The following is a 17,344-nucleotide window of genomic DNA, read 5'->3' as shown; positions in this document are numbered from 1 at the left end:
CAGAGCAGCTGCAGCTGCCACGTGGGGACCTCCTTCCTGCGGGGGCAGGTAGCCACCCTCACGGCCTGGGCACACTTTTGGAGGGTCTTGACTCTGTCCCAGGCTGCAGAGAGTCAGCTCTGCTCTGTCCCACCTGAGCCACTTGTCTTCATGTGGTGCTTGGCCCAAGGAGCTTTTCCAGAACATTCTCTGTGAGCTGGGTGCTGTGCCAGGCTGGGGAGATAGACAGCTTGAGAAGCTTTGAAAGGCAGAGGGAGAGCTCCTTTCCTCCTCCCAGACCCCTGCCCAGAGCATCCTCTGTGGCAGGCTCCATGTGGGGCCTGGGGTCGAGGACCCTTGATCCAGAGGATGGATGGCCTCCAGCCCACCAGGAAGGCCCTTGGCACTCCTGGATTCCTCCACGCTGGGTCCCAGCCACACAGCATTATCCAGGACTCCCTTCGTGTCAGATGTGCCAACGTGGGGGACCCAGGGCAGACAAGGATGGATGCAGCCACCCAGGGTACACACAGGTGTGGATGCAGGGAGCCAAGAGGGTGGGCGGCTGGTCAGCAGAGGGAAAATAAGTGGAAGATGAAAAGCTGCCAGTCTCACTGGGAAGATGAGCCTTGGAGAGGACATTTAGGGGGACACAGAGGCAGGCAGCTCCTGCTTCAAGGCTGAGACTGGACTCAGGTGCACAGGGCTGGAAACCAGGCAAGGAGGTCCAAGACGGTCCTTGGGCCACAGTCTTTTTGTTTTAATTGAGTTGAAATTTACTAACTTAAACTAGCTTTTTTTTTTTTTTTGGTACTAGGGATTGAACCCAGGAGTACTCTCCCACTGAGTCCTTTTTATTATTTATCCTCAGTCCTTTTTATTTTTTATTTTGAGACAGGGTCTTGCCCAGGCTGGCCTCAAACTTTCCATCCTCCTGCCTCAGCCTCCTGAGCAGCTAGAATTATAGATGTGTGCCACTGCACTCAGCTTAAAAAATGAACACTTTTAAACATACAGTTGCCTCTAGTATGTTCACAGTGTTATACAACCGCCACCTCTATCTAGTTCCAAAACACCTTTATCACCTCAGAAAGAACCACATCCCCATTATCAGCCTCCTCCTCTTCCTTCTCCTCCTCTCCTCCACCGACAGCCCCACAGATCTGTGTTCTCTCTCTAGACACTGACATCTTTTGAATACTCTCTATGTGTGGCATCATAGAGTTTGTGCCCTTTTGTGGCTGGCTTTTGGGACTAGAATCATGTTTTCCAGTTTCTTCCATGTGGACGGGGTGGTCCTTGATCCTCTGGTGGATGAAGAGTGCTCCTGCTCAGATCTGCCCCATTTTGTGCATCTGTGATGAACACGGACTCTTTTCTCCCCGCGGGAGGGTGCCATCGGGGTCTGTGTGCAGGCCTACCTGCTTCAGGCCCTGTTCTCAGCTCTTCTAGGGCACGCCTAGGAGAGGAACCACTGGGTCGTGTGGCCAATCCATGCTTAACTGAGAAATGGGCCACAGTTTATCTGTGAAATTCAAAAGGTTTCTGAACAGGCACGCAGTGGACCACACAGGGAACTTCACAGCTGCCGGGACGTGTGAAGTAGGGACTCAAGGGCTGTCCTGGCCCAAGTGGCTGCGGAGACAGGACGACGCCTGAGAGCAGCGTTTGGTGGTGGCATCGCCTTTCAGCCAGCCCTTGTCCTTGAAGCCCAAATGGATGATTGTGACCTTCAGCAGCTCGGGTTCCCTGGACTGTGAGGGTTCGTGGGGGAAGCTGGCGAGGCTGGACAGCATGTGGCTGGGAGTGAGCCATGCAGAGGGGACTGTGGCCTTGGGTACCCGTCCCTCTGGTGCCTCAAATCTTCATTTGCAGACCAGGGTGGCTGACAGCTTTGGGCAGCCCATGCAGGTGCCTGGACCTCTGTGCTCCAAATTCAGGGACCAAGAAGGCCAGTCCCACAGTGAGCTTCCACAGGGGAGGCTGCCCTTCAGCATTGTGCATGCAGATGACACCTGGCACCTGGGCACAACAGCAAACAGACCTGTTGTGGCCAAGTCCTGCGGAGGGGTCAATAGCATCCTTTCCTGCCATTGGGGGTCGAGGGCTAGGCTGGAATGGCTCTGAGCAGTCCAGGAGGCAGGCACAGGGCAGGAAGGGCCTCCAGAGCCAGGAGGCCTGGGAAGGCCTGGCCTGAGGCCCGCCCTGTTGAGGGCTGGAGTTGCTGCTGGTGGGTAGGGGATAGGGGTGCGAGGCTGAGAAACAGCAGAAGCCAGACCAGAGGCAGCCACTCCTTCCTGGAGGCCAAGGCGAGCTGTGTGTCTGCCAGTGGTGGAGGAGGGCGGATCCAAGTCTCGCCTTCAGAATTGCTCGCTGTGGAGTGGACACGGGATTCACAGAGCCAGGGTGGGGGACCCGGGCCTGGCTGAGGTGAGGGCAGGGCTGGGCAGGGCCCAGGCCGTGCCTGTACAGCAAAGGTGCTACCTGGGAGAGGGTTCTCAGGGGGCCTCCCTGGGGGTTTGGGCCAGGGGCCCTTCACTTCTGAGTGTGCCCTGGGGGTATTCTGCTGACCGGGCATGGCCTCCCCTGCCGCCGCCACTCCTGGTAGAGTCGGGCGGGTGGGTGGCAGGCCAGGCCAGGGCACAGTGGTCAGCTGGGTCTGTCAGGCAAAGGTTGGTCTGGGTGGTCCTGAAGCTGTGGGCTCGGGAACCTGAGCGGATCCAGGGTGTCCACTCTCGTGCAGAAGGAGGCCACTGCTCTCATCCCCAGTGACAGGACTCCAGTGTTGAGGTCCCCAGAAGGATCTCTGACTCCGTCTCCTTCCCCGTATGCACGTTGGCAAGGCCCCGTCGGCCTGGGCACTGCACTGAATTTAACATCCTGGCCACTTGAAGTAGCTGAGGACACACAGCTCTGCCCGCACAGCCTGAGCATGAGCCAGACCACCAGATTCACCAGGAGACTGAGGAATGCTGAGGAATCTTGTGTTAATTGATGACTGCGATGGTGCAAGTCACTAAAAATATATTGTCATTTAATCCACCAAACCTGAAAGATGGGTCGTTACCAATAAGGACAGTAAGATTCAAAGAGACCAAGTCACCGGCCCACAGTCTCTATCGCAACAGAGATGTGCACAGAGTTTCAAGCCCAGGCGGGGTTCCTGCTGGGTGCCCCCTCCCTCCTGGCTCTCCCTCCTCCCCTGTCAGGCCAGGAAGGCTGGGGATCAGGTGACCTCTGCCTGATGAAGAGGAACAAGGAGGGGCCTCTGCCCCACTGGTCCCATTGGACTCTGGCTCCCCGAGGTTTCCAGGGCTGAACAGTAGCACTGGGCAGAGGTTTCAGCCTAGCTGTCCAAGGACACAGAGCTGTCCTCTTCCTGACACTCTTCCTAGAGGGCCAGTGTTCCTTGAAGGGCTGTTTTCAAGGAAGGAGCCTCTCCTGGCCAAGGTCCAGTGCCCTCGGAGCACCAGCCCTTCTTTCTGCTGAACCAGAGACTTCTGCGTAGCGGTAATCCCGTAAGGCTCACTATCAGTGTCATCATTGTAATTTCCATTCCACAGATGAGAAGGTCGAGGCCTTACAATAGGGATCTAGCTGGGTTTCATTTCCCTCCCCCCCCAGAGCCTGCAAGGGTCAGACAGGCTCAAGGCCTTGGAGGCCCCAGGGTAGGGCCTGGCTGGGATAGGATGTCCACAGGTGTCAGGGAGCCCTTTGTTTTTAGGGGAGGGGTGCTGCTGTGACCTCTGCTCGGTTCCCTCCTAAGACAAGCCCTGCTGTCATCCTGGAGTCTGGGCAGCCGCCCAGCGGGCACAGATCTGTCTGTGTGCACTTCTGACGCTGACGCGAGCTCCCGGATCCCTGGCCCGGTGCCGGGGTGCTTCCCCCATGAGGGCGCTGCCGGCTCCCTTCTCTCTTTGTAGAGATGTTTTGTGAACTTCAAAAAAAAACGGGAAAAGTCCGATCCTCTGTCCAGCCCATTAATTCTGCATGCTCAGGCCCAAATTAACCTTGGCAAGCCTTCAAGAGGAGAGAGGGAGAGAGTAATTCTAACCTTAAAAATCTGCTGATTAAAGCTGGTTTCAGGAATTCACTCCACTTAATGTCTTGGCAGGGAGCCCAGCCCCGCATTAACATAGCCACAGACAGGCCTGGCATTCCCTCCCCTCATAAACAAAGCCCCCCTGCCGGCTATAAGCAAGCATCCCATCCCTGATCCTTCCCTGGGCTGGTGTTTGCGATGTGCTGCAGGTACCTGGACTGTCACCTGTGCCTGGATGGGCGGTGCTGAGGAGCTGGATTCGGGCTGCGAAGCCCTGATCACAACCAGAAACCCCAGCAGCTGCAGCCCTGGGCCACCGCAGGGGGAGGCCGCAGGCTGGTTTCCCAGCAGTGCTGGGCCCTCCCTACCACTTAGAATGGCCACTGGGCACTTCAGACGGTAGAATCGTGGGTCTGCCTTGGCTTCCCTTCTGGGAGTAGGGGGCCCTGAGGATGAGGAAGGGAAAGGTCAGCTTGTTGGGAATGTGCATGGAGCACGCCCAGCGCCAGAGGGTACAACCCAAGCTCCCTGCAGCGGCTCAGTTCCCACCATCTTTCATCCCTTGGTCTAAAATGTGCAAGTTCCCATGAACCCCACGGGCTGTTGGCAAGGAGGACACCTGCCCAAGAGGTACTTGTGAGGGTCCTTTTGCCTCTTTAGAGAATCCTCAGACGATCAGACCTGCTGGAAAGGAGGGCAGGGCTTGACAATGTGGGAGGAAGGGAGGGTGGGGGATGGAGAGAGGGAAGGAGGGAAGGAAGGAAGGAGGAGGGATGGATGGAAGGGAAGGAGGGAGGAAGGAAGGAAGCCGTCATCAGTACAAACCACTTGCAAAATCAGTTCTAGCCTCAGACAAGTCTCCAAGAAATAGGTCTCAGCAATACGCTTTGATGAGAGAGGAAATTTCACTTTATTTATTTATTATTTATGTCTCGTACTTTTTGTGAGCATTCGAGATAGCAGCAGCCCCCGACAATGAAACAGGCTCAAAGAACAAGAGCCTGCGGTGGGGCTGCCTGGAGTAGGGGAGCACACGGGGATGGGTGCTGTGCAGGACAGGCCGGCCTGCTTGCTCCCCAGAGCCATCTGGCAAGTGCAGGGCTGGGGGCAGCTGAAACCCTGTGCGCCTGGCTGGCAGTCTCCAGAGGGTGGGAATATGTGCAGAGAGGGCAGCCAGGTACCTGGACTTGACCCCAAACAGGGGGAGCTGACAGGAAGGGCCAGCCTGCAGGAGGACTGCAGGGCTCACACTGTCCCCTCCACCCATCCTGGTCTCCTACCTGTGAGCCATGACTGGAGCAAACCCCTCTCTAAATCTAAATTCACCTTGTTATCAATTTTTAGCTATTATTCCATTTTATGCCCACTAATTTATTAATCTTGGAACCCCCAAAGCCCATAAAGCCAAAGCTCCAGGGATTTTATTTATACCTTTAAACATGATTTTTATGCCTTTTTATCTAAAAATTCATTTAATTTTTATGACCTCCCTCACTCATGTCCTTGTAGGCTGCTGCTTCATTCAGATGGCTCCCTGCATGTGCATGCCGGGCCCCGGGGGGCAGGTGAGGGAGGCAGGTGGCCCCATGCCATGGTGGCCCTGGGTCAGTACAGTGGTCCCACCGTCTTTCCCCATGGCTCACTCTGCCCCTTGGTTCTCAACCCTGCTCCTTGTTCCGAATTTCCTTCCTGATCTCAAAAGGGCTCCTGCTGTAGAAGTGATCTAGAACGTTCTATGGAGATGTCCAGGGAGCTTCCAGCTTGAGAACCCAGTGTCTCCCTCTCCGTGTCATACCCTGCAGGTCTTCTCACAGCTCCTTGCCCTGACGGAGGGGCTGTGAGCGCCAGGGAGTCAGGACGGTCTACCCTGCTCTGTCCTGCCTGTCCTCCCTCCCAGGTGGCGCCCCAGGGCCCACAGCACCTCCTCCAGGCTGCTCTCCTCTGCCCTCCGCTAACCCAAGTTCTCCCTGTCCCAGGGCACCCCCTCCTCTGAGCTCAGCCCTTCCAGGTGCCTACGCAGGGCGTTTTCCTGCCGGCAGAGGCTGGGGACCCCAGGTACTCTCCGCAGGGGGGGGACCCCGGGTCTGCCTGCCTCCTCAGCTCTCTCCCCTTTTCCCACTGGGGCTGGGCAAGGCTTGAAACCTGTGTGCCTCACTGGTTTCCGTCTGTCCCTCTGTTTCCTGCGTCACCTGACCTTCACAGCCAGGCTGGACCACCTGGTCCTGTGTCCCTCTGGGTGTGGGCCAGACCTTCTGCTCCAGGGAAAGAGCCTGAACTCCTGGAGGCTTTCAGGGCCCAGGTCCAGGGTTCGGCTCTGGCTGTTATGAGCCCTGTGGCCTTGGCCAAGGAAAGTGCTCCATCTCTGAGCCTCAGCGCCCACGTCTGTAGGGAGGGATTCCTGCTGCCCTTCCTCAATGATGGCAGAGAGGTGTCTGGCAGAGCCCCTGTCCCTGTCTCCCTGGGTCCCTTTAGCACCAGGCATGGGGACACTCCGTTAGTGGGCCCAGAGACTGGTTTAGGTCATGGGAGGGCAGGGGCACCCAGGACGGCGGGAGGAGCAGCCTCTCAGGGGAGGGGTCATCTCCAGAGCCTGGAGGGTGAGCTTGGCAGCCGGCCACCTGCCCCGGGAGTCCCCGAGGAAGCGCAGGGTTCAGGGGGTGACTCCAGGGGACGCTCTGGACTCACCCATGCAGCCTGCATTGGCCTTGTAACCTGAAGGAGTCAGGACTGGGTGTCCAGCGGCCTGTGTGCCGCCTGGCGGGTCCCCTGATGTGGCAGGCCAAGGCTGCTTGGGGAGAGGCCGCTGAGACTGTCTGAGGAGAGAGGCCAGCGAGAGCCCTGGTCAGTGATGATCTAATATTCCAAACCCCGGCTGTCACACAGTCCCCGAGGCCAAACCGGACTGCAATGCATTTAGCTCAGACTCATTTTAAAGCAATTCACCATTTAACACGTTCTGAGGCTCGGCGCCTGTGCAGGCAGCATGCGAATTGAATCATTTGGTCTAATCTTAGATTAATACGAACCAAATCCGTCAGTGAGGACAGTCCTCTGAGGCACCGGGACTTCATCTCTTTGTCTGTGATGAGGCAGGCCCTGCAGGCGACCTGAGGTGCAGAGGGATGTGTGAGAAGCTACGCGGGTGGCACCGTGGCGGGGAGGAGCGGGCCTGGGCTCAGACAAGGCTCAGCCGGAGGCCCCCCTCCCTATTCCAGTCCATGCCTCCTGTCCAGGCCTTGGGCCTCCCCAAGATGCCTCCGTGGGGTCCAGCTGGGCAGCCAGAGGACAGGAGGCAGGACACCACATCACACTTGCCTGCTCCTGCCAGTTCCCCACCCCCTCCCAGCTGTGTCCTGACCTTTTATACCTTGCTAGAGCGGCCACTGGCCAGGGACGCTCTGGGGGGTGCTGGAGGTTTTTAATCCCACCTGCTCTTTGAGGAGCACCTGCTTCTTACTGGAGTGTCACAGCTCCCACAGGAGAGGGTCACCCTTGACCACACGAGAGCCCCACAGCCCTGGGGTTGGCAGGTATCCCCACTCCACCCAGCTCCCTCCTGTCCCACAGATAGTTCCGGGTCAAATCTAGAAGAGGGAGATGTTTCTGCCTCTTGGGTAACAGCTGGAATTATAGGGCCCTCTCTCCCTGCCACATGAAGACCACCCACTGCGGCAGGCAAGAAGGCACAGGGAAGACACACAGGAATCAGAAATGGAGACCCAGAGGGAAGGGACAGGTCCAGCCCAAGCTCTAGTTCTGAGCCTGCCCTTGACCCTTCTGTTCTCAGAGCTACCCCCAGCTCTTCCTGGAAATCTGGGAAAGGGCAGGGCCATAAAAACTAAGGGTCACCTGCAACCACTCATCCTGGTCCCACGGGGGATTCTGCAGAATAGCTGGAGCCATGGACTCAGCCCCCAACCTGATCCTGCACTTGGGACTCAGATGAGAAAACAGAGGCTTGGCACCCTTGCCTGTGCCCATGGCTCTGCTGAAGACATCTCTGTGGTCTGCCTGGTCTGGTCTTCTCTACCTGCTGTCCACCCCGCCATTTCCCACTCACCCTTCTTAGCTCAGCACCGTGTCGCTTCCTTTCTCATGACTTGACTGAACTCAGAACGAAGGGACCACTGGTGCCGGCTCGGGTTCTCTGCACTAGCATCAGCTCTCTCACTTGGTCTGGCTCATTCTCTTTACTCTCCCTCCCACATCCCCCTGAGCCGGGGGATGCTTTGGGATTGGGGCCATGCCCTCCTGGTTCCTGGTCCTCCAGGCCCTGCCCAGCCCAGGCTCCCTCTGTGGGGCATCTGGCTGCCTCTTACATGTGCCTACCCCTTGGTCACTTTGGGGCAAGATGAAATCATTATCTTGCGGAAGAGCTTTCCTTTCCTATCATTCTTGTTCTTCCTGCACCTTGACACCTGAGACACGGTGCACATGGAGTCACCTTGGTCACATGGGCATCAGATATAAGCCAAGAGATAAACCAAGCACCAAAAAAATCGATGCTCACTCTGACTGCCTCTGCATAGACTGTCACCTGCCCAGGGGGAGAGCGGGGAGCTGGGTGGGGCTCCTGGGCCGGCACCACAGCAAGCCTTGTCCACCTCTGGGACCCCCGCTCTGGGCTGGCTCCCAGGGGCTGATCCAGTTCTGAGCAGAGGAGGTGGCAGAGGGACTCTCCTAAAAGAGGATTATGAGTGGAGATTTGCTGGTAAACACGCTCTCTGAGCAGGCGGTGGGTATTATCCCTGCGTTAGAGAAGGCTTTTGAAGGAGGGTTGAGGGCGTGAGGTTCTGGGAACCCCGGCAGAGTCAGGCCCTGACCTCCAGACAAACCAGCTCCCAGGCCTCTCCCCACCAATCCCCGACTTCCCCCAAACTGGGGTCCCCCCCTCCAGGGGCTTCAGCCGAACATCTCTGAACTGGATCCTAGAGCATGTTCCCTAGTGTGGGTGTGTCCAGTACAGAAGGTCCTGTGCCATCCAGCAGGTGGCCACCGCTACCTGGGGCCCTCAAGCCCCTGAAACAAGCCAGCACCACTGAGGATCTGAGGCTTCGCTTCTTCAGTTGAACTTAATTTAAGTTTGGCTTTGCACACCACCTGGGCTGCCGCCACCATGTTGGGTAGCACAATTCTGAAAAGACCTGGTGTGAGCCACAGCAGGGTTGCGAGGCCACCTGCACCCTGAAAGGCAAGTCAGCCGCAAGCCACCGGCTTTGGGGGCTCCCTGCTTCTTGTGAGAGGCAGACCCAGCAAACAGGATGAAGGGGTCTCCCCCAGAGAAGAAACTTCATGGGAGGCCAAGGCTGCAGGGCATTTTCCCCTCCTAAGGAAATGCTGTGCATGCCCCGAAAACAAATACCCAAGACGAATCAACTTGAAAGCCGGCCCCGCACCTTCTGTCTGTCTGTTAAATATTCATTCTGCGGTTCCACACGCCTGGCCCTTTGTTCTCCTTCCTGGCCCTGCTCAGGTGTTTGCATCCTGTGGGAATCGAGCAGATTTATGGAGCACCTGCCACGTGGAAATCACTGGGAAACTTTAAAGGACCCTATAATTCACACATGTCCCCGTGTGACAGGTCAGGGATAGGGAAAGTGTGACCTGGCCCACATCTTTGAACAGCCTGAGGGCTAAGACTGGCTTTTACAGTTTTTAACTCTTGAAATTTTTTTGAAGGATGACATTCATGACACGTGACAAAATTCAAATTTCAGCATCCTTGAATAAAGTTGTGTTGGGACAGAGTCACGGCCACTCTTCAGCTTGTCGCCAGAGGCTGCTTTGGGCCTAGAATAGCAGAGCTAAGTGGTTCCAAGTTCATTTGACCCCCAAGCCAAACTACTTACTGCCTGGCCCTTGAAAGAAGCCCAGGAGCCCCAGTGAGCGGGGAGGTGGTACCACAGACGTCTAAACTGAAATGACAACCATGACGGTGTGCACCACGCCCCAGGAAGACCGCCCCCTCCCCCAGAGCTGCCCACGGGGAAGGCAGCTCCCGTGAGCTCCAAAGGGCCATCTCCAGGGAACCTGCCCAGGCAGCTGGGGCTGGAGAGGCTCTGTGGGGGGCCTGAGCTAGACTAGAAGCCATCCCCAGGCGAGGACAGGTCTGGAAGAAGGACGCACCCAGCCTGCCCAGAGCCACGCGTCAGTGTCCACTGGGGAAGACCCAAGGGGGCATAAGTGGGTGAGCTGGTGTCCAGCAGAATCATCTGGACTCCATCTGTTCCTCCAGCCCTCAGGGCCTTCAGTAGGGGGCCAAGTCCTCTGTGTGGTGGGTGCTGGAAGTGAAGAAAGAGCTGGAGGGTGTGTGCATGGGAGACAGACCGACAGAGACATAGGAGACAGACAGAGGCATGGGAGACAGACAGAGGCATGGGAGACAGACAGAGGCATGGGAGACAGACAGAGGCATGGGAGACAGACGAGTGAGAGTGAGGGAACCCGGGTGGGGAAGTCCAGTCACATCCCCACTAACACAGTGGCCACCAGGGGAGCCTGTGCTGGTGGGTGAGTCTGGAGGAGAACTCCTCGGAGGAGGGTGTGGGGGACATTCCCTTCCGGGCTGTTGCTTGGTCAGGAGGGCAGAAGGACCTTGCTTGTGCTGGTTTCCCCTGTAATGTCATCTCTCCTTCTTTTATTTTTTGGAAAAGCACCATGGTGTCCTAAAGCGACTTTGAGTATCTAAGGGGACAATCTTCCTTGCTCTGCCAGGCCAGAAGGAGGCCGCTGGGCCTCAACTCTCCCAACATGCCTCCTTGGAAGGTGTCTCTATCTGAAGGGGGATGTTCTCTGGGTTGCCTTTAGATACAAAGCTCCTTCCTCTTCTTCCTCTGTGTGCACATAAGCAGGAAGCCCACGCATGCCCGCCCACACCCCCACCGCCTGTGCACACGCGCTGCACACTCACACACGCAGTAGGGCCCCAGGATGTGGCTCTCCCTGCAGCCGCATCACGGCCTCCAAATGGAAAGCTCAACCCAGGGAGCCCCCAGGGAGCCCCCAGGGCCTGATCAAAAAGCGCTGGGAGTTTGTACAACACAAATCACTTCAGACCAACTTGATTGCTTTTTTGATTAGTGGGTAAGGGAATGGATTTGATACGCTGCCTCATAAAATACTGTGCAATTAATCCCCAATTGGCTTGGTAATGACATTGTCATACAGACTGGAAACCAATAGGAAGACTGCAAAGTGAGGACGATGTCCCCAGGAGCCAGGGAGAGGCTGGACAGGCCGGGGTCCTGGAGGGGGCTGGGGTTAGTGTGGGGGTGAGAGGGAAAGCGCGGGGACACAGCCAGGCAGGCAGGACGCCCCAGGCCAAGCAGTACCGCTGGCAAGTCCACACTTAGTTGCTCTATCCACCTGAAAGGCCCCTGGGAAGAAATCAGACTAAGTGGACGCCCTCCACCCCCCCACCCCACCCCGACTGCTCCTGCGGGCCCTGCCCAGGCACCACTGCCTACCAGGCCCTGCCTAGCCTCCACATGGAGGCCACATAGAAACCCTGCACCCCAGGATTCCTGTCCCCACCACAGGCCCATCTACCCGGCCAGAAACTGGACATCATCCTCGCACCTGTGAACTTGTTTGATCCTCTCCACCCTCGCTGCTAATGCCACTGTCCCATCCCAGCAGGCCTCCCATCTCATCGGAACTCCTCCAGACAGGTCCTCATGCCCCAGCCTTCCTCTGCTCCTGTCCTCTGGCCACACTGCTGCCACAGTGAGGTTCCAAAGCACAAATGTGGCCATGACATGACTTTGCTCCTTACTGACACGGGGTGAGAGCAAAGCCTCCCCTCCTTGCTATGGTCTTTTGTGATCTGACTTGGTTGATCTCCCCACATGTCCTTTATTCTCCGTCATCCAAATGATTTCAGGGCTCCTCCAACCCAGCCCACACTGTCCTGCCTCCCATCCTCCACCACCAGCAATCCTGCTGCTCGGGATCTTCTTTCCCTGCTCCTGCTGGGTCTGACAGCCTGGCCACCTCTGACCCCTGCTCCAGGGATGGCCACTGTCACGGCTGCTTGTGCATCGGGTCTGGGACTGTCCGGAGCCTCTCACTGCCACATCAGCCTTCAACTTTCATGGTCACCCTAAGAGAAGTGATCAGAGCTGGGCACGATGGCGCACACCTGTAACCCAGCATCTTGGGAGGCTGGGACAGAGGGATCACGAGTTCAAGGCCAGCCTCAGCAAGGTCCTAAGCAACTCAGTGAGACCCTGCCTCAACACATGAAAAGGGCTGGGGTGTGCTCAGTGGTTAAGCGGTTAAGCGCCCCTGGGTTCAATCCTGGTCCCGAAGAGAGAGGGAGAACAAGAGAAATGATCAGAAGGGCACCCGGAAGGGCAGCCCGGAGGACAAGGAGCCTCTGAGCTGGCAGTGGGGGACCAGGTGCAGTCAGCTCTCCCACCAGGCAGCACCCTTACCCCCCCACACACCCGGTGAGCCCCCGAGTGACTCCAGCTCACAGGAGCCGGTTCCATGAGCCTCTTTCCGCACAAGGACAGCAGGCCCGTAGTGGGGACAAGCCTTGCCGTGAGGCTCGGCCCTTCCCGTGGGAAACACAGAGCCGTGTTTCAGGGTCGTTTCTAGTGTGGGTCGGAAGTCCTCGGCTTGCAGGGTGCCACAGCAAACTTCAGCGCTTCCTCTGCAGGGTCCTTTCCCACACCGGGTGGTCTCCACCCTGTGTCCTGGTGCCAGGAGGGAGAGGTGCTGTCTGTCCTCTCCCAGGAATTCCAAGGGTCCCCACCCCAGGACCCCCAGGCAGGAGGAAAGACAGTAAAGCAACCACAGGGCGACCTAGGTGCTGGGCGAGGGCACTGGGGCGAGGCCGAAGCCCAGGGACTTCTTAGCCGCGGTGCTCCCGCAGCCCCGCCAGGCCTGCGCATGCCCACCGATGCACACCATGCTGTCGGCTGCGCTCAGCCACTTCCCTCTCCACCCTCTGAACACGGCGCCTCTCATCTGATGAGACCAGAGACCCCAGATCCCCACAGTGGTTAGAGGAACAGAGCAACATCTAAAAATAGAGTCTGGAGGTTCTGAGCGAGGCCTGAGGGCTGCTCTGATTAACATGCATGAGCCTGGATGCAGACACGGCCATTTTTCTTTCCACCTTCGTCTTGCTTATTGGATGTCCTGGACAGTTCTAGGTGGGCCAGGTCGGCGCCAGGGAGGTGCTGGCAAGCTCCGGGAGAACAGGCCTGCCTTCCTCTTGTCCTGCACTTTCACAGACTGGGCAGGGCAGGCGTTGGTAAATCCTCTCTGACCTCTGAGTGTGAGTGGGGCTGAAGCTCCATCCAGACGGGGAGGCAGAGACTAAGGAGACCATGAAAAGCAGCCAGGTTTGCTTCCAGTCTAAGTGGGAGGAGCAGAGAGGACTTTGAGAAACTTCTCCCAACACTTCATGGTCCCTCCCCTGGGTTCCCCACAGGGGTCAGAGAGAAGAAACTGCCCCCGGGAAGCAGCTGGCCGAGGTCACAGGCCGCTCAGCCACTGCAGCCAGGCTCCTCCAGAAAGTGTCCAAACAGAAGCCTCCTTTGCCCAGAAGGAGTGAGTTATCAAAAACACAAAAACAAAACGCAGCGCCTTGCAAACCAGAGCAGTCGGGGAAGAATATTGCCTTCTTAATAATAAATACATTTCTTGGGCAAGAATTGCAAGGGAATCGTTTAAATTAATTTCCGCTTTGTTTGTTTGGTTTGTACAGGGCGTAAATCCCAGCTGACGGCGCTCTGTAAAAGTTCTAACATATTGGAAATCTGATTTTCTTACAGCCAGAATCCCAGAGTCCAAAATGATTTCTCTTTCAGCTCCGCTAATCAGACAGGCAGGGCTCAAACGGACTCCGAGACCAGCCAAATGGCACTTGGTCTTTTTGGGGGTGTGAATGATATCTGATGAAACCTGCAGCTGCGGAGCCGGTGGCCATTCCTCCCTGGAGAGCTGGGGTCAGGGCGTGGGGGCTGCCGTGACATGAACTGAGCAAGGAGACAGGGACAGAGGGCTTCCCCAGGGTCCTCAGGCCCGTCCCGGCCCTTCCTCCTTTGTGACCTCACCCCTCTTCCAGTGGGTGCCGCGGGGAGCCAGGGAACCCTGAAGCCGAGGAACGGAAGATCACTCAATTTTGATATGGTGGCTCCAAAGGAAAGCTTTCAGCTCTGGCTCAGAGGTGGGCCCCCGTCCCCAGGTGCCCTGAGACATCCTCTCCGAACCGATGAGCCGCCTACAGTGAGCCCCTCCTTCCCACACAGATTTGCCAGTTGGATTTTGAGAGGGACCCTCTCTGCCTCACCAGCAAGCCTGCCCCCGGTGCCCAGCCCTGGGTGCACAGGCAGCCCCCAGAAGCAGGGCTATGGTACAGGCCACCTCCCTGGGCCTGGGTGACGCCTGGGAACGGTCCCTCTTCACAACTCTCACACCTCTCTTCCACCCACCTTGCTCTCTGACCTGTCTTCTTCCAAAACCAAACCATGTGCAGTAGATGTAGGGTTATACCTTAAAAAGCAAACAAGCAAATACATGAATAAGCAAACAGTCAAAAATAGAAAGGGGGGCTGTGTAAAGGGGCCTCGGGCTCTGGAGGTGCAGCCTTGGTGCTCCCCGGCCCTCTCGGCCCTCTCTCTGCCAGGGCTGCCTGGTGAGAAGCTGGCGGGAGGCGTGTTTCCTGTGTGTGAATCAATTCCGCCGCCTTGGGTCCTTCCTGGTGTGCAGAAGGGTCTTAGCCTTGGCGCTAAGAATGGGCATCCCACTAGCTCCAAGTCCCCGGAGCGTGCGTATGTGCATTTCCCTGGTCCCTGGCTGTCCTGAACTTTCAGAAACCCCCAGGCCCGAGGGTAGGGTGTCAGCTCCCCTCTGCGTGGCCTGCTGGCGTGATCCATAGGCTTCCTAGCTGTCCCTGCCCCCAGTTAGCTGGGGCCCGTGCGGCCACCTCCTCCCGCTTGCTGCAGGGCCGCGGCCTCCTGCTCCTCCTCTGCTGCGCCGTCTGCCTTCCTCCCTCCTTCCCTCTTTCCAACTGAACTCTCGTTTTTCCTCTCTCCCTAGTGCTTGTACGGCTGCTATGTCCATTCCTCCATCATCCCCACCTTCCACCGGAGGTGCTACTGGCTCCTTCAGGTAGGTGGCTGGACTGGATTCTTCTTGCGTCACCTCGGGAAGGGTCTGTGGAGGGAGCTGAGGGGGCGCGGGGCTCCTGCGCGAGGCTGCCTGGGGCTGAGAGCCCTGGGGAGCCTTCCTAGCTTCCGGCTGTGTGGTGCTGAGGCCAGCCGGTGCCGGCCTGGTTGTCAGGAGCCAGGAGGGGAGAGGTGGAGGCAGGTTGGCCCTCGCCACCCAGTGGGAAGTGGGCTAGGTGACTCGAGGTTCCAGGGTGTCTCGGTTTCCTGTGAGGAGGACAAGAAAGGAGGTGGCACCCTGCCCCTGACTGTAAACAGGTTGGCCAAGAGCTGCATGTTCTGTTCTGTGGGTTGGTCATGAGACGCATGTGGCAAGTAGTTGGATTGATTGGCACGACTTGGGCAGGAGCTCCGTAACCCATTTGTGAAGTCTGGCCCGGGGGGTGGCAGGAGGCTGCCATGCCTGTGGAGGGAGGCCCCCGCCTGCGTTCCTTGTGCACAGTGTTGCTGAGCCAGGGAGGGTCCTGCAGAGGCCCAGCCAGCCTTTTTCCAATGGGTGGTCATCTTGCCAGGTACAAGGTGCTGCCGTGTGGGTGGGAAGGCGAGGGAGCCTTCTGGTCAAGCTGGACCTCCTTGCAAAGACAGTCCACTGTTTGCAGCTGCCCTTTGTACACACATCCCTTGGCCGGGCACCGCCCCCTAAGGCCTTCCTGCTGTCTCTACCCAGGATGCTGCTGGAGGCCTTTCCTGCCTCCGTCCTGCCTTCTGCGTCCACTGGTGTTCAAGCTAGCAAAACTCTGGCCCTTGGTGGTTTGGGGATCCCTCCGACTGAGAGGTGTGGTTGGGAGGGAACTGGCAGCGGGGACTTAGCCCCAGCTCCGGGTCAGGTGTGCAGAGAGACGGCATGTGTGGCAGAGCAGAGGCCACGGGTCCTGGGCAGGGGTCCATGAGGCCCAGGGCCATCTGGAAGAGGAGGCCATCACTCAGTCTGGTCAAACCCTCCGTCCATGGCTCCCCCAAGCCCCAGCCTCCAAGCCCTTTCCTTTCTCCCTCGGTTCCCAGAAATAATTGTCTGTGGTTCAGCAAGTTCATTAAGAATGATGCCGAGACGACCGGGATGTGCTGACTGCAAGACGCTGTTTCTGGTCCCTGTGCCTGTTGTCAGTTGCCCTGGCTGTCAGCCTGTGGCGGTTGACATCAGAGTGCGGGGGTTCATGATTGAAAGACCTTGTGAGAGGACCTCAGCGCAGCCCCAGGGTTTGCTCTGGTGTCCTGTTGGCAGACATTGCCCCGAAGGCGTTTCACCATGGGGCAGAGGGCTCCTCTCCTCCCCTGAGAGGGGGTGGCCTGCAGGACCCCACCTGGGAGCCGACCTGGAGATGTCAGAGCCGGCCCCTGTGACCCCGCGCTCAGATTCTGGCTTTTGGAAGCAACATTTACTCCACGCAGCCTTCAGCCTGGGGAACGCCTTGCCGGGCCCCCAGCTCGGGTCGGGCTTTGGCCCTTCTGCCCCTCCATCTTCGAGCCCCTCCACCTTCATGCCCTGCTCTGGACACCTCTGTGGCACTGCCTGCCTTCTTCATGCTCCCTGCCACAGCCCGGCACCTGCCCTGAGGTCCACCCTCTCCTCCAGGCCTCCTCTGCGCCTGCCTCCCCTGCCACCCTCATCCCGTCCCACTCTTGTGCCTTTTTAATTCCACTAAATCTGCTTTCCTAGAGTTAGGCTCTGCGGGGCGGGCCAGGGGCGAGTCTACACTTCCTTCCACTCCTCTCGATGCCGAGGCCAGGAGGGCAGCCTGCCGCCTGCCCCCGCGCTCCCTCCCTCCTGCCTCCATCCTCTGGCTTTGGACGGTGCAACCTGGCACAATTCACGTGCACCTGCTTGTCACCTTCCAGCCGGTGGGAAGCTGGAGTCCCCCAGGGCCAGTGTCACAGGTCAGATTCCTCGGTGGCTCCTGCAGGGCCTCTGCTTCCCCTCCCCACTCTGGGGGTGTCTCCTCCCGCTCCTGTCCTCAAGCATCACTGTTTCTGTGATCAGGCAAAAGGAGGGAATGGGCTCAGGTGTGGGGTGCCCGGGCCAGCCTAGGTGGCAATGAGGTCAAGGAGCTTAAGCCAAAGCAATGAGCGTCCTGTGCTGCTCCAGAGCCAGGAGCCACCGTGACTGCTCCGGGCGATTGGCTCTGGTGCTCTGGCTACTCCATGG

At 58.0% G+C, this 17,344-nt stretch overlaps 1 protein-coding gene across 1 annotated transcript in view; it reads left to right on the top strand.

Annotated features, from left to right (window-relative positions):
• The window catches only part of Camta1 (calmodulin binding transcription activator 1), a 762,517-nt gene that overhangs the window by 524,095 nt on the left and 221,078 nt on the right, over positions 1–17,344 (top strand). Inside the window, exon 6 of the mRNA XM_076861374.2 lies at positions 15,074–15,145. Within this exon, the coding sequence (XP_076717489.2) occupies positions 15,074–15,145 (72 nt within the window). The remainder of the gene's footprint in view (positions 1–15,073; positions 15,146–17,344) is intronic.

This window comes from Callospermophilus lateralis, chromosome 7 (genome assembly GCF_048772815.1).
Source record: "Callospermophilus lateralis isolate mCalLat2 chromosome 7, mCalLat2.hap1, whole genome shotgun sequence".
NCBI lineage: Eukaryota > Metazoa > Chordata > Mammalia > Rodentia > Sciuridae > Callospermophilus > Callospermophilus lateralis.
The sequence above is the reverse complement of the archived record's forward strand: the minus strand, read 5'-3'. Positions and strand labels throughout refer to the sequence as shown.